Source organism: Chionomys nivalis, chromosome 19 (assembly GCF_950005125.1).
Source record: "Chionomys nivalis chromosome 19, mChiNiv1.1, whole genome shotgun sequence".
Lineage (NCBI taxonomy): Eukaryota > Metazoa > Chordata > Mammalia > Rodentia > Cricetidae > Chionomys > Chionomys nivalis.
The window spans coordinates 34,056,800-34,073,023 of record NC_080104.1 but is presented as its reverse complement, the minus strand read 5'-3'; the positions used below and the strand labels follow the sequence as shown (position 1 = coordinate 34,073,023).

Genomic DNA, 16,224 nt, shown 5'->3' with positions numbered 1-16,224 from the left:
CCCACCCCTTTGGGGGTCAAATAGATACCCTGCATATTAGATAATTACATTATGATTCATAACAGCAAAATTAGTTATGAAGTAGCAACAAAATAATTTCATGTTGGAGATCACCACATGAACTGTATTAAAGGGTGGCAGCATTGGGAAGAGCGAGAGAATCACTGGTGCGGTGGTTAAGTGAGCTACAGTGAGAGAAAAATCACACAATGTTGAGCCTGGACCCTGCATCTGGGAGACAAGTAGATGGTTTCTTTTCAGACTATGTTAGAAGTTCAAAACCACACAGGCACAGTTGATGCTACCTCACTGGGGAGTCTCAAGGCTTAGCAGTGCGCAAGCCTGACTTTTGGGGTATGCTGGCTGTTCCTGCTAGAGTGACCATAGTGTATGGTGCCTTGCTCTACTCCAAATGTTAGAGTCTGAGCGTGTGCTTATACTCATGTGATCTCCAGATGAGGGTAGATGTGGGCTTTAACTATGGGGGTGTGCTCAGGTTTCTAGATCACATTAAGAATGAAGACAGCCCAGGGCCCCCCATTGGCAGCCACCATGCCTTTTTCTCTGATGACCAGGAGCCCTATCCAGTGACCGACATTGCTGACCTGATCCGGGACTCTTATGAGGTACAGGAACCCCTGTTCCATCCCTCAAGACTCTTGCTAGTTGGAGACAGAAGTGTGCCTGGGATGTAGATGTGGAGGGAGGGTTGCTGGCAGCTTCCTGATAGCTTTGGACTCAGCAAGCCCGTGTCTGTGCAGAAATTTGGGAACCAGTCTGTGGAGCAGATTGAGCACCTGCGATGCAAGCACAGGATCAGGGTCCTGCAAGGTCACGAGGACACCACCAAGCAGAATGTGGTGAGCAGAGGACACCTCCTTGGGGTTCATGGGATGGAGCTGATTGCGAGTATTGCTTCCTTTCCTCCCTCTTTCTCAGTGAACTAAAAACTGCCACAGTGTCACATGGAATGTGATGAAATTTTAGGAGTCAATTGTGAACTATTGGGAGCCTCAATTTCCATGGTTATAAAACAGGGGTAAGGGCTATGGTTTAGTAGGAGATGGAGTAGGGACTATGGAATGCTCAGGCAGATGGGCTACAGTTAGTGTTCTTATTTTGAACCTCAGTGTTCTCATCTCCATTAGAACTTAATACGTTGGCTCAGAACATGTGCAAATTAGATGCTGAAGGGAAACTACCTGGAAAGACTATAGGAGTTGATGCGACTGAGACAAGGGTGCTGCACGTGTCCCCACCTTCCCTCTGATGATCCCAGGGGTGCAGGGGTACACCAAGGTGTTAGTCCATCACTGTTAATTCTTTCCCTAAGCTCCGCGTCGTTATCCCGGAAGTCTCCATTCTTCCTGAAGACCTTGATGAACTCTACGACTTATTCAAGGTAGGAAATCTGGGGGGAGGAGAGTCCTGGGCCATGAGCCAGATCCTAGCCCAGAGGGCCCAGTCTGCCTGTGGGCCTGTGGCTTCTTATAAGGCTAATGGTTGCTTGAGGAGGCCTGCCATGTGTTTGTTTTTTGGTAGCAGAGGCTAGAGCTGCTCACCGACTTTCTTTAATCAGAAAACCCTACCTTAACACTCTGTCCACAGATACGTGCCTCTTGTGTGTGTTGCTCTTCCTTGGGGTCCAGCCTCAGGCTGGCTGGCACATGAAGGGAGGAGCTAGTATGATCCCAGGACAGCCCAACAGGGCTTGTGCAGCTGTTACACCCCAGCAGCTATGCGCTGATGGAGAGGCAGCAATGCTGTGCTGTGGTCTGACTTCCACTGCTCTGAGTCCTAGTGAGTGTGGTTTCCTGGTCCAGAGCAGAGAAGCAGTGGCTATTCTGAAATGACCTCATAGGACACATGTATCAGTTTTATATTCTGTGGTTGGTCTGTGGCTGTGTCATCTAGTTGCCCTTGGTGATATCAACACTTCCTTGTGCTGCATAAATCTCACTATTATCATTGTTGTATCATGTCTTCTAGCTGGCTTTTTAGGGTACATAATTTAAATTCTTTTGAAGTGGGTCTAAGTTGCCCAGGGTGGCTTCTAGCTTGGTAGATGGTCCTATGTCTAATGTAGATAGGATTATAGGCATGTGCAATTTACCCAATTAGTTAATTTTTAAAAAAAAATTTAATCTCTTACCCTAACACTTTGTCAACAGATACTACCTCTTGCATGTGTTCTGATGTTCCAGAGCCCAGTTTTATTTTTAGCTGAAAATAGTATAGCAAACTAGAGTTCCAATTCTTGGGTATTTGGGTAAAGTTACAGGCTGTTAGGTAAGCCACCCTGCAGAGCATACCATTTGAGAAAGGCCTGCCACTGTTATTTTTCTTAACCCCAGGAACTCACTATGTATCCCTGGCTGGCCTGGCACTTACAGATATCCACCTGCCTGATGGAGGAGGGTCATATGTCTATTGGTTAATAAAGAAACTGCCTTGGCCCTTTTGATAGGACAGCAACTTAGATAGGCGGAGTAGACAGAACAGAATGCTGGGAGAAAGAAGCCGAGTCAGGCAGTTGCCATGATTCTCCCAACTGACACAGAGGCAGGTTAAGAACTTTCCTGGTAAGCCACACCTTGTGGTGCTACACACATTATTAAATATGGGTTAAAGCAAGATGTGACAACTAGCCAATAAGAGGCTGAACTAATGGGCCAGGCAGTGTTTAAAAGAATACAGTTTCCGTGTAATTATTTCGGGTGTAAAGCTAGCCATGTGGGAGCCGGACAGCAGGAAGTGGCCGCTGCTCCTACAACACCTGCCTGTCTCCAGAGTACTTTTAGCTTTTGTGTAGTGTGGCACTTTAATGGTCAAGTCATGTGGGCACACTGTCTTCTGGTTGAGTTTTAAGTGCATCTTTTGCCCTTTGAACCAGAATTTTGTTTCCGTAGGGGTTACACAGAAATATCCTCACCCTGTTTTAGAATTACTGTTTGACTGAACATGTTATCCTCACTTTATTTCCTCCTTCCGTATGCATAGGACTCACAGGCATCGTCTCTGACCAACTACTTTAAATATTCTCTCAATTAAAGAAGAATGGGCATGGTGGTGCATGCCTATAACCTGGAGGAGAGGCTGAGGCAGGTCGGGAGTTTGAAGCTAAGCAGGGCTACATGGTGGGACAACAAAACTAGGGGCTGGCAAATAAAAAGACTCAGCAGGTAAAAAATGCCTCCCACCAAGTTTGAAGACCTGAGTTCATTCCTCAGAAACCTGTGTTCACAAATTGTTCTGTGTGCACACAAACACACATAAACATGGGAGGGGGCTTGGAATGTAGCCCAGACAGTAGTGGAATGTTAGCAGTTTTTGTAGTTTTATTTTTATTGCTATGACAACATATCCTGACCCCCACCCCCAAACACTTGAGGAAAGGGTTGGTTTAGCTCCTAATTCCAGGTTACAGTTCATTATTTTGGGGAGGTCAAGGCAGAAACTTAACCAGCTAGTCACATTACATCACATCCTCAATCAAGAACAAAGAAACGTTATCTTTGCTTGCTTGCTTGCAGCTAGCTTTCTCTTCTTAGAACCCTCTGTCTAGGCAATGTTTCCCACAATGGGTTGGGTCTTCTACATCAATTATCAACCAAGACACGCCCTCCTTCCCAACTTGATCTAGTAATTTCTTATTGTTTCTTCTCACGTGGTTCTGGATTGTGTTGACAATTAAAACTAGCCAGCATCCCTTGCATGGGCAGGCCCCTGAGCTTGGTCCTTAGTACCACATAGAAGGGAAAAGGAGATGAACAATAGGGCTGGTGCTGATAGCATTTATTTTATTGACCTTCAGCCCAGACATGTGATGTTGATTTTCCCTCCAGTTGAGACCATGGACATATTGCTTTAGTTTTTAATGAGTTCCTGGGACTTGAATGTACCACTTCTTTAAAATTAAAAGTTATTAATATACACATGGTAAGAATTCAGAAAATAGGAAAGGAGACTTCTACCTCTGTGCTTCAAAGCTTCATCACCCTGACCTACAGGTAGCCTACACTACTGACTCCTTCCATGTTCTGTAAATCCATGTGAATCTCAAATAGCCATTTTCAGTGAAAATAATAAAAATCTCATAATTAAAACTACATCAACTGAACTACACTTAACTGCATAAAAAACTTAAAAAATTTTTGTAATGAAATCAAAATTCATATTCCTTTTGGCAAAGATAACAATACCATAGCCATCTTCCTGTTGAGGGATGTTTAATTCCAGGCTTTGCTGACTTTGGCGAGGTGTTCACCTGTCTGGTCCTTCAGCACGGTCAGTCTCAATAAGCAGCACTTTCTGAGGCACTCATGGCCCTGTGTAACACAGCTTTTTCTCCCCCCATGCTTTAAGAGAGCACACATGATGAGCTGTTACTGGGAGCACCCCAGGCCCATGCCCTTGCGCCATGACCCCAGCAGGCCCTATGCTGAGCAGTACCGCATCGACGCCCGGCAGTTTGCACATCTGTTCCAGTTGGTATCTCCGTGGACCTGTGGAGTCCACACAGAGATCCTTGCTGAGAGAACCTTCAGGCTCCTGGATGACAACATGGACCAGCTCATGGAGTTCAAAGCCTTCGTAAGCTGTCTAGGTATGACTCTTCAGGTCTTCACTGTAAGATTTGGCATTTATCTCTGGACAGATGAGGTGGATTGCTGCTAGGCAGATCCACACAATGTGCTTATAATTATCCCATGATTTTAAAATATTGCTCTACAGGCTCCTGTTAGGGTCATCCTTACTTGTCCTTTGGGGAGGAGAGGACTTGGCTCTCCATATTTAAAGCCACTGATCTGTTCTCCTTGATACCTAAGGTGCAACCATAGTTTGCTGTGCATAAAACCAAAATCTTTGAAAAGTCATGAGGTTATCCTGCATTTCAGTCATTTCTAGTATGAGGTGCATTTGGGCTGAGGGTATTAAGAGCAACAAGCATTGGCATTACTCTGAGCTGAAGCCATGACTAATGGGATTCATTTGTACCCGGTCTCTTTCTTGAATTTGCAGACATTATGTACAATGGAGAAATGAATGAAAAGATTAAGCTGCTATACAGGCTTCATATCCCACCAGGTAAGAAAGTCATTTTGGGCTCTGCTTTAACACAAGACCAACTTTGTGCAGGACAGTGACCGGTTCTAAATTTAGTTTCCCTTTTCTCCATGTGGATATTGTTTTCCCAGCACCATTCATTAGAGACTCTACTTCCCACCCCCTTGCATTTTTGGACTCAGTTTAAGATTGGTTGGATATAGTTATGTGGATTTCTTCGTCCTCTATTTTATTCCATTGGCCTTTGTGTCTGTTTTTATGGTAGTATCATGTTGGGGGGTTTGTTGTTGGCTGTTCTTGTTTTTCGAGTAACCTTGACTCTGGAACTTGCTCTGTAGCCTAGGCTGGCCTCGGATTTGTCTGCCTTTGCCTCCCAAGTGCTGGGATTAAAGTTGTGTCATGTCCCTCCCCCATTGTGCTATTTTTGATACTATGGTTATGGTAGCAAATTTGAGATCAGCTATTGTGATGATACATCTATCTTTGAATCACTGATAGAGACTGAACTAAAATTTTCAGATGTCAGCAATACGTTTCTATTCTGTCACCATTTATCCTAGGACATGGACTAGACTGTGTCATATTTTTCCTGGGTTCCAGAAAAGCAGTTCTGCTTTTGTAGAGCTGGGCTTTTCCTTTCAGATTTTAATGTTTCTTGGAACTTTTTAATATCATGACTGAATAGAACTCTTTGATCTTACTGTATTTTGATTCTAAATGCCCATTAGATCTTTAGATTTAACCAATTTCTTGCTATAACTTAAATGAATACATCCTAAGGTTTTGGTCACTTGATTATATTTGAGTTTTAATTGTCATAAATTTTTTTTAGGCGTATGGGTGTTTTGTCCCATGTGCATGCCTGGTACTTGCAGAGGCCAGAGGAAGGTGTCATCTTAGATGGTTGTGAGCTGCCACATGGGTACTGGGATTAGACCTAAGTCCTCTGGAAGAGCATCCATCTCTCCAGCCTATGGTCATGCTTTTTAAAACCTTTTGATTGATGTTTGAATGTAGTATTTCATTACCCTTCTCCTCCATCCCTGATGTTTCTTCTTGGTCACATAAGCTTTTGTGTTGGTGGATGGTCTTGATTTTTTTCATTCTCAACATTTTTAATGTGTGTATGCACATACGGAAGTCAGAGGACCGAGTGTCCATTCTGTCACCATGTTTCAAAGGGGTCAATGTTGTTTGCAGCTTTGTACTATCAGGCTGGCTAGTCCGTACAGAGCTTCCAGGGATTCTCTTGTCTACATCTATCTCCCCACAAGAACACTTGGAACTATTAAATATGTACCAACATATTCAGCTTTTACATGAGTTCTGAAGATTTGAACTTGGGTCGTTATGCTTGCATGGGAAGCCCTCTCCCTAGCTCCTAGCTCCTCCCTTTGCTTTCAAAAATGTCCTTGTTTTTTTCAACTACATTGCTGACTCTTTCCCTGGCTTTTTACTGACTTCTTGATCCCAGATTTGAATTGGCTTGTCTTTATGCTCTTAGACGTAAATGATCATTTTAAAGCATTTATAACTTAAGATGAAGATGTTTTCCATTAAGTTTTAAGAGTATACATTTCCATATATGTAACATTTGATAATATATACCCTTCCCATTCCTGTTTTATCTCTTTCTTCTGACCACTCAGTAAGCATAGCTGAGATGAGGTGTTATCTGCAGGTATGGACACCTGACTAGGAAGGAAATGTTTCTTCCTCCTCTAACAACTGTTAACTGCCCATTGGGCCTCAGAGGAAGGGCTAGGACCTTTTGAGCCCCTTTCTCAACAGGATGAATGTGCAATGACCATGTCTTACCTGCTTAGTTAAAACCAAAGAGCACTGATGACTGTAGAATGGAAAATGGTAACTGTAAATTGTTAGAAAATTATTTAGGGTAAATGTGGAATACAAGAAAGATGGAAGAAAAGCAGTTTAATAGAAGGAAAACACAGGTGGAGGCAGGGAAGCTGCTACTGAGGGGGAAGAGAAAAGAGCAAGAGATCAAGAAAAAAAAAAACAAAAGTGTAGGGGAAAGTTTAACTTCTAAATAAGGAGGTTTGAAAATGAAGTAATAAAAAATAAAAGCATGAGGTTTTAAATGTTGGACTAAAAACTATTAAAAATACATAGATGGAAAAGGTTATCAAAGTAATGCCCAAAACGCATAAACAAAAGTATATCAATGTATGAAGGGGAAATGAAATAAAAATTTACAGATTTTTTAAAAGTGAAGCCAGGCAGTAGTGGCTCATGACCTTAATCCTAGCACATGGGAGGCAGAAACAGGAGGACCTCAGGAGTTCAAGGCTAGTCTGGTCTACAGAGTGAGTTCCAGGACAGTCAGGGTTAAAAAGAAAGAAAACTCAGGAAGCAAAGACAGGCCAGAAAATAAGATGGGGTAGCTGTTTCCTGGACCCCTGAAGACCAGACTGAAATTAGATGCACTGAGGGGGGGGGGGGGTTGGGTCTGGCTGACCAAATCTTTCTTGTGGCTCTGATAAATACTCACACAAAAGCACCTAAAGGGGAAAGTTTATTTGACTTACAATTCCAGGTCATTGTGGGGTGACAGAAACCCAAAGCTGTCACATCACAAGAACAGGAAGTAATGAATTAATGCATGCCAGTGCTCAGTTTACTCTCCCACTCATGGGAAGGAACCTCAAACTCTCCGAATGGTGCTACCCAGGGAATCTTCCCACCTGTTAGCCCAATTAAGAAATCTCCCAGAAATGGCTGTCCAACTTAATTCTATTCTTAAGACACACTTTTCAGGTGATTCTAGACTGTAAAATTGAGTTTAAAACCAATGTTGGTATTGTGCCTCTACTGGACAAGTGTCTTTACTTCAGGGCTTGTCACGATAGCACATCCATTTGCTAGCTTTGGTGCAGCAGCGAGCCCACCAGTGGATGGGACAAACCTACCCCATAGACTGCAAAACTGTAGATCAAGAGATTTGAATATCAAAAGTAATAAGCTCTGGTATGCAAAAACAACTTGTCTAAGAACAGCACTAATGTAAGCAGCAAACGAACAACAAGGGATAGGACTGCTGTCTCTAGCTTACATTGGGTGTCAGGTGACAAAAGCTATCTATCAAAGTCTGGAATGGCAAGTTTCAAATAACTAAGTGAAACATAGTGAAAGCTCTACCCATTTATAGTATCTAACCACAAACTACATATGCACTGAGACCCATCACCCTAAAACGAACCCCCCAATGCCCCCGACCATTCCATGTTTATGCAGCCTTCTGCAATCTGTTGTTGCCTATTCCATGTTTTTTAAGTGGCTATAGCGTGCACCACTATTGTCTGGCTTCTGCTGATAACTGTGTTCAGTTGGTCCATGTTGTAGAATCAGTCCTTCTTGGCCAGGAGTGTCTACTGTGGCTATGACCACCACTGCTGCTGTGGTTGTGTTGCTATCAGTTTTGCATAAAAATCTTCCATACTCGCCGGGCAGTGGTGGCGCACGCCTTTAATCCCAGCACTCGGGAGGCAGAGGCAGGCGGATCTCTGAGAGTTCGAGACCAGCCTGGTCTACAGAGCTAGTTCCAGGACAGGCTCCAAAGCCACAGACAAACCCTGTCTCGAAAAACCAAAAAAAAAAAAAAAAAAATCTTCCATACTCCCAAGTAGACTACAGAAGTGGGAATTCTGGGTTTAACCTTAAAAAAATGTATAGGCATTTTTGCCTGCTGCCTAGAGGCCAGATCTCCTGGTACTGGAGTATATATAATATATACAAACAAATATGTGCTCTTAACTGAAGGCTTTTTTGTTTTGATACTGGGTCTAGACCTCATGATGTAGATATTAAGAGATCTGCCTTCCTCCGCTGGGATTAAAGGTGTGAACCATATTTACCTAAGTTTTTGAGAAATGGCAAATTTTTCAAACTGATTAAACCATTTTATTACTAGCAATGTTTGAAACTTCTGATGTTTTACTTTTAGTGCAATTCAAAGAAACCAGTGTGGTGGTTTGAGGCCAATTGGTCTACGAGCCACACAAACCCTGTCTTGAAAAACCAAAAATCACCAATATGATGTTTGGAAGTCAGCACTACTTTAAAACAAAAATTAAAAAAAAAAAAAAACCCTACATGATGTAAGAAGCCAGAGATAGGTGGATCTCTTCAAGTTCTACAACTGCCAGGGCTACGTAAAGACGCTGTCTCAAAACCCTCCTCCAACCAAGAGCCCCCACTTACACCATCTAAATATACTGATTATATGCTCACTGTAATTAATACATTGTCTAGATAAGTTTATTCATAGTATTAGAAGGGGTTTGCTATGTTATCTCAGAACATCAGACAGAATTTGCCTACTTCATTTGGCTTTAAAGGCTCTTTACAATATTGGAACTGTTGGCTTAGTCTTTGTCAGTTAAACAGAAACTATGTTCAGTTTTAACACTTCTCTTTTAAGCACTCACTGAAAATGACAGAGACAGTCAGTCACCACTGAAGAATCCTCTGCTGTCAACGTCAAGACCCTTGGTATTGGGTAAGCCCAATGGCAAGTATCTGTCTTCACCACTTGCTCCTCGCAGCCCATCCCCTCTCCCTCCTGTTCCCATTTAGCCCATGGCCAGCACTGCTTGACTGCCCACTGAGTGCCTTCTGCTGCTTTCATCTTTTTCTAAGATCTTAACAGGAAGGTCCTATGTAGTCAGCTATAAAAATGTAGCCTCTTGCTTTCTGGCTTTCTATGAAATTTTCTTAGTGGGACCCCATTCCCTTACTGTCCTAATTGCTTTTGTAGACTTTAAACTATTGTTTCCCTTTGTCAAGGTGACACAATTGATTATCAAAAACAACTGAAACAGATGATTAAGGATTTAGCCAAAGAAAAGGATAAAACGGAAAAAGAGTTGCCCAAAATGAGCCAGGTAAGGACTTTTGGGAAGAAAAAAGAAACCATCTCAGCAACTTGAAACCATAAATCTCAGGACTTCCCAGACCAGTGTTGTGATCAAGTCACTTCTTAAACAGGAGGCTGCAAAATGATACACACCATTCAAGTCTTCATACCTCTAATCACTTCCCAGAACAGGGAGGGTTCTTAGGTGCTACAAGATGGCAGGTTTAATTTGGAAAGGATCTTCCTGCTAACACAAGAAATGCAGGCTTAAGTTAGGAATGCTCCTAAGACATCAATGTTTTCTTCATGCCACATACTGGGAGGCTTTAGGACCATGTTTGACTGAAGCATACATGAGTAGGCATGCATGAAGGCCAATGGGTTTCCTCTACCTTACTTCAAGTCTCTCAATCAAGCTCAAGCTAGGTAGACAGTCCTTGGTCTTCCCAGCTTTACATGGGTGCAACTTTCATTCTGTTCCTTATTTATGTGATGGTTAAGCCACCCAGAGCTGTCCGCATCATTTTGCTTTGAACCCCACCTGCCTATCTCCTAAGCGCTGGATTTAAAAGTATGTGCCACATACCCCCTTTCCACTAAGATGCAAATGTAGCAATTTTGTTGAGACATATAATTTCTCACTGATAATCAATACAACACCACCTAGCCTTTTCTTATTTTCTGCATGTGGGACCAGGAACTAGCAGTACGTGCCTGCTGGTAAGGCAGGAAGATCACAGGTTGCAGGACAGTCTTAAAACAGGGAGCTGCTATTGAACAAAAATTAAATGCTACACGCTTTTCTGATAATGGAAAAATTATACTTCCCATCCTCATGCTGTTTTATTGGCTTTTTTTTATTCTAGAGAGAATTTATCCAGTTCTGTAAAACTTTGTACAGTATGTTCCATGAAGATCCAGAGGAGAACGAGCTGTACCAAGCCATAGCCACAGTAACCACTCTGCTACTACAGATAGGAGAAGTGGGCCAGCGAAGCAGCAGCTCAGGAAGCTGCTCCCAGGAATGTAGTGAGGAGCTGCAGGCTTCAGCTCCTTCTCCTGAACAGGACTCAGTTTTTGTTGAGACTGGGAAGCCTCCCCAAGACCCTCAGGCCTTTCCGGAGGCAGGGGAAGGAGACTGGACGGTCTCGCTGGAACATATCCTGGCCTCACTTCTCACTGAGCAATCACTGGTAAACTTTTTTGAAAAGCCACTCAACATTAAATCCAAACTTGAAAATGCCAAGCTCAACCAGTACAGTCTCAAAGCTTTGGAAATGAGCCATCCACCACAGCCTGAACTGAAGCTAAATAACCTGTAGCCAGGAGTTTGCTGGAACCCACTACACCAAAGCATGGACTGGACTGTCATCAGTCACTGTCCACATTTCAGTCTAAACAGGGAACTCGACAAGCTGAGTATGTGGACAACGAACCTCAGACCTACGGCTGGGGAATTGCTGCAACTCCCACAGTTTATTTATTCTTAAGAGGACAGACAAGACAGGTGGAATGCCTTTTACACTGTGACTATCGACTTTGCTGAAACTAGTGTTTCTGCTGTGATCCTGGTTTTGCGTTTACCCTTTGATGGACAAAAAGATGTCATGGTAACCAAGAGACATCAACCCCAGGCTCGCTTTCCACTGGTTATGGGATTGGTCAGGAAATAAGCTCACCAAGATCCCAGAACCATTGTCTGCACAATTGTATTTGGCTTTTTTTGCACTAATTTTGTTTCAATGCTGGTAATTGAAACCATTTTAATATATTTCGTTGTATTCACTTTGTATGTCCTTCCAAAAACATGTGCAAAACCATGCTTTCAATGTTGGCTCCCAAGGTTTTTAATAAAAAACTTTCTTTTTGTAGTGACTCTTTAAAATTAAACAAACATAGCACTAAGGAAGCATGCAGATCAGAGTTTGAGGCCACCCTGGTCTACAAATGGAGTTACAGGACAGCCAGGGCTGCTACAGAAAACCCTGTCTTTTGGGGATGAGGGGAGGAAAAAAAAAGAGCTTATATTGTCTTAAGAGTATATATAGCATATTCCAAGGAATGAACTGGACTGGTTGGCAAAGATGGTTAAAGACTAAGAACACAAAATTTCAGTTATCATGTACAAGTTATAACCTCAATCCTTAAACTCAACATACACACCTGGGACTAATGTGAGACCTAATAATACTGTAGCTTCTTTGCTAAAAAAAAAAAAAAAACAAAAAAACAGGCAAGCTAGGCATGGCGGGGGAACGCCTTAAATTCCTGCCCTTGCAATATTGAGGCCAGCCTGGTCTACAGCTTAAGTTCCAGAACAGCAAGGACTACAGAGAGAATATGTCTTGAAAAATCAAAACAATTGAAAGGAACACGTCACATAATCCTGATTTCCCAAGTACCCAAAGCAGCAATTAAATAACTCCCAACAATACTCCTTAGACCCTATTCTAAACATTACCAAAAATTCCCCAGTGGGGCAAACAACAAAAAGGAAAACCAAAACCTGAAGGCAGTTCTCCAACTTTATTTGAGATTCAGTAGGTTAGTTCTCATCCACATTGACTGTCTGTAGATCTGAAATGCAGAAATGACAGCCAATCAGCACCCATACTCGCCCCGTCTTTTAAGAGCACCTGCACAACACTACAGTTGTATGAATTCCATTATTTCCCCCACATTAAGACAGTCTTAAAGGTCTGATAATTTTGCCCACCACTCATCTCACTGAAAATAGGCACCAACATTCAATGAACCAATTTAGGGTTGAAAGGTGCTAATAATTTCAACAGCTTTGAGAAGAGCATGAAACTTACTTTTGAATGTGGTAACAGGCACGTAAGTTACCAATGTGTAGAGTTTGTTTGGTGAGTCCTCATCCTCATTACGTTTTCTGGACAAACGTACCCGGATACGATATGGAACATTCCTAATAAAAACATAATTGTGCCGCTAAGGTCAATGCTTCCTTTCAGAAAGCAGTGGCATTCACACCTATTCCTGCTTCTTAATGCTCTGAAAAACTTATCTGACCATGAAAATAATTCCCAGGTGAATGAGCATCAAGCTGTCATCTTAAGATGACATGCTTGTTAGGATTCACCAAGGCAGCCACCACGACAACGGACTGTTCTTAGGCAGAAGATGGCTGTCACCAACAAATACTCATTAATCCAAACAAAAGGCACAACCCTCTCCCCTTTCAGAAGCAGAATAGCTGATTTATTCCCTTTTCCTCATCTCAGGACATGCTAGGTTTTCTTAGACCTCAGACTCCTACAAACAAGGCTTCTCCATGCCCCCGTGACACCACCCCTTACCTCAAGGTAGACACTGTAGTTTCTTGTTGCACAATTTTCTATATAGAGGGTCCACTTTCTGCAGCAGTACCCCCTTCCATCTTCGTATGTACTCCCCTTTAAAGGGGACTTCCCAAACTTGGCATTAATTTACATTCAGGTTGGATAAAACTGAAAACCCTTTCATGTTATAGGATATGGTACAAATCAACCTTTCTGGGCAGCAAGATTTTTTCCTCAGGCTTACAAACACTGCTTTTTCTGAGTGTCTCTCCCAGATCTCACCAAGCTCTAACATTGCTCTTTCCCTTACTGTAAAGGACACTAGCTTAGAGCTGCGGTCCCAGTATCTATACTCCACGTCCGGCAACCAAACTACCAAATCTGTCACAAAAGACTATGCAGAAGGAATAGCTGGTGCATTGTTAATAACTTCCGTACCTTATTCCTTTGGCCCAGACGGCTTTATTGAGCCTGGTATCAATCCGCACATCTGGAGTCCCCATCTCCTTCATGGCAAATTTCCGGATTTCTTTGAGTGCCCTAGGAGCACGCTTCTTGAAGCCCCTGAGGTTCAAAACACAAGAATATAAAATCAAATTACACAATATATAAACGGCATGCTCTCAAAAACAATCAAAACTAGTCAGAAACATACTCTAACAACCAGCATCAGTACTTTGAACAAGAGGATGAAATAAATACGAAGTATTCTACAATTCTGGCTTTCCCAATTTAGCACCCAGAAACCACTCCTACAACACACTCTCACAGCAGTCCTGAAGTGCCAGGGACTGCAGAGATGGCCCAGGGCTTGAGAACACTTGCTCTTTCAGAGGACTCAGGTTTGCTTCCCAGCATCCATGCGATGCACATGCAAACAAGCCATGTACAGAGGACAAGAACACTCTGTAAAACCAAGGCAGCCATTTACCTATATTTTAGGCTTTCAGCCAAATCAGCACAAAACCCTAAAACTAGTTGGATGTGGTGGTGTATTCCTTTAATCCTAACATCTGGGAGACAAAGGCAGGTGCATCTTTTTGTGTTCAGGGCCAGCCTGGTCACATAGCTAGTTTCAGGACAACCAGAGCTACACAATACAGATTAAGACCCAACGAAACAACAAAACCCACAAACTTTTCTAGGACATGGGGGTGGTGCTCCCATTAACTACAACACTGGAAGCTGGGCAGGAAGATCTCAACTCCAAAATTCATAACCACAAAAGCCCAGTTGTGCTCGGCATCTGTCTAGGTCACTCCAAGACAGACAACGTGGAACCACCTTCTCCACTCAGTATCAGCCCACGTGCAGTGTCCAAACGAAACCACTTTACTAATCTGGAAAAAACGTGGTTAGGAATAGCAAGGGCTGGTGATCTATTGGACACAGCTCGCGTAAGCTACCCATCAGGTGGTATCAATAAGTACCAAACAGGACACACCAGGAAAGAGATGGAGCAGTGAGCGATTCCAGTATTGTGGTCAGGGAATGTAAACAAGATGCCGCTGTCACTACTTAATGGCAGTCAGCTGAATCACCAATGAAATAGAGAAAGCAGAAGACGAGAGCAGGGAGCAAGTTTGGTTTGGAAAACGGGGACCAAGATATAAGCAAAAAATGAAGGGGGATGGAGATCCTCGCACAGGCCTTTCCAACAGCACAAATCCCCGAAAATCATGCCCGCCCACACACCCTATACCTCCTTTAGGGCTTCTAAAGAGCACCTCTTTCCCCGAGAATCACCCAACACATGGGGCAATTAAAAGCAAACAATCTTCAACTCAAACTGCTTCTCACCGACCTTTCCCCCCGTTGGTGACCCTGGGAGAGCAGGGTCTTACCTTTCTCACCTATCTGCGCACTTCAAAGCAATGCCCGACAGCGCTCAACGTGCCACCAACCAGAGGATGGAATGTGGCTGGTCGCAAGTGGCACTTACAGGCAGCAGAGACCTCACATGGGACAAAACAGAAACGCCGGCACAATTTCGACACGGTAGAACCTGTCTCTAGAGACTGAACAGCCAAGTCCAAGAAATCTTGCTCTACATGCTGGCCTCGGCATGTATGCAAATATAACTGACGATAAATTCACACGCGCTTCTCCTCAGCATTTCCAGTATTACAAATGGACCCGCAGCAGTATGAATCTCCATCAGTCAGAGGACGAAGAAAAACCTATTGGGGCTCAGCAATTCACAACTGCCTAGTTCCTGCAGCACAGAAGTTAGCCAAGGTTCCCCTTCACGAGCTTCTCCTCTGAGCCGTCCGAAGACCAAAACTCCGGGTTTAGCACCACCAAGCGTTCCAAGCTCCACTGTTCTTAAAGTCCCAACACGACCTCCCATTTCCAGTTCCTAACCGGAACCGTACACCCCAGAACCTGCACACTCTCAAGGACACGCGACAGGATCGAAAAGACAAAACAAACCCCGCATGCTCTCTAGGGCAAGGATCGAAGGACAGCCAGAAGCCGGAAGGGGCTCGCGTGGGTCGCGGGCCACGCCGGCCGCAGGTACTCACACGCCATGGATGCGCTTGTGAATGTTGATGGTGTATTCTCGGGTCACCACCTCGTTGATGGCAGAACGGCCCTTCTTCTTCTCGCCACCCTTCTTTGCGGGAGCCATCTAAAAAATGCAGGCGACAGGGAGGCTCTAAGCAGACAGCGGGAAAAAGCCGGGCTGATTCCTCCGCTCAGAGTCCGGCCGACCCCGGAACCCCTGCTCCTCGGAGCCCTGCCACTGTCCTCCCAGCGACCCCAGCGCCTTGCGTCCGCGCGCGCCCTACTGCCCCGGATCGTAGAGCCTCCGGTCAGCGCGGAACAAATCCCCCAAGCCGGCCCGCCCCGCGCCCGGAGAGGATGGCGCTGGATTTCAGAGCCAGGACCCCGCCGCCATACTCACTCTGCCGGGCCCAAGCAGGAAAGGACGGGCGCGAGGGATTGTGGGAAGGAAAGCCGCGTCGCGAGTATAAC

At 44.0% G+C, this 16,224-nt stretch overlaps 2 protein-coding genes across 7 annotated transcripts in view; one reads left to right on the top strand and one right to left on the bottom strand.

Annotated features, from left to right (window-relative positions):
- Tbc1d8 (TBC1 domain family member 8) overlaps positions 1-11,781 on the top strand; it is a 99,575-nt gene extending 87,794 nt beyond the window's left edge. For 2 of the 5 annotated variants that reach the window (XM_057794473.1, XM_057794472.1), the window contains exons 13-20: positions 497-626; positions 762-860; positions 1,334-1,402; positions 4,366-4,606; positions 5,023-5,088; positions 9,509-9,598; positions 9,874-9,971; positions 10,810-11,781. In XM_057794473.1, the coding sequence (XP_057650456.1) occupies positions 497-626; positions 762-860; positions 1,334-1,402; positions 4,366-4,606; positions 5,023-5,088; positions 9,509-9,598; positions 9,874-9,971; positions 10,810-11,265 (1,249 nt within the window). In that variant the 3' untranslated portion in view covers positions 11,266-11,781. Of the gene's footprint in view, positions 1-496; positions 627-761; positions 861-1,333; positions 1,403-4,365; positions 4,607-5,022; positions 5,089-5,899; positions 9,599-9,873; positions 9,972-10,809 lie in introns of those variants that run through there. The other 3 variants (XM_057794474.1, XR_009058761.1, XM_057794475.1) reach the window with 3 other exon arrangements.
- Rpl31 (ribosomal protein L31) lies at positions 11,779-16,224 on the bottom strand. Of its 2 annotated transcripts, none has more exons than XM_057794477.1 (5): positions 16,154-16,224; positions 15,771-15,877; positions 13,684-13,809; positions 12,760-12,872; positions 11,779-12,520 (listed from the first exon to the last, which is right to left on the bottom strand). In XM_057794477.1, the coding sequence occupies exons 2-5, from the start codon at positions 15,875-15,877 to the stop codon at positions 12,489-12,491; spliced, it is 378 nt and encodes a 125-aa protein (XP_057650460.1). In that variant the 5' UTR covers positions 16,154-16,224; the 3' UTR covers positions 11,779-12,488. The 2 variants fall into 2 exon arrangements, with proteins under 2 accessions (XP_057650460.1, XP_057650459.1); XM_057794476.1 differs by lacking the exon at positions 16,154-16,224 and adding an exon at positions 16,033-16,147.

Excerpts from the sequence above, each read along its gene's own strand:
- Rpl31 (XM_057794477.1), bottom strand. The coding sequence starts at position 15,877 with ATGGCTCCCGCAAAGAAGGGTGGCGAGAAGAAGAAGGGCCGTTCTGCC. Across the intron at positions 12,873-13,683 it reads GTCTGGGCCAAAGGAATAAG|GAATGTTCCATATCGTATCC; the intron begins GTACGGAAGTTA and ends TGTTTTTATTAG. Across the intron at positions 12,521-12,759 it reads GCCTGTTACCACATTCAAAA|ATCTACAGACAGTCAATGTG; the intron begins GTAAGTTTCATG and ends TCTGCATTTCAG.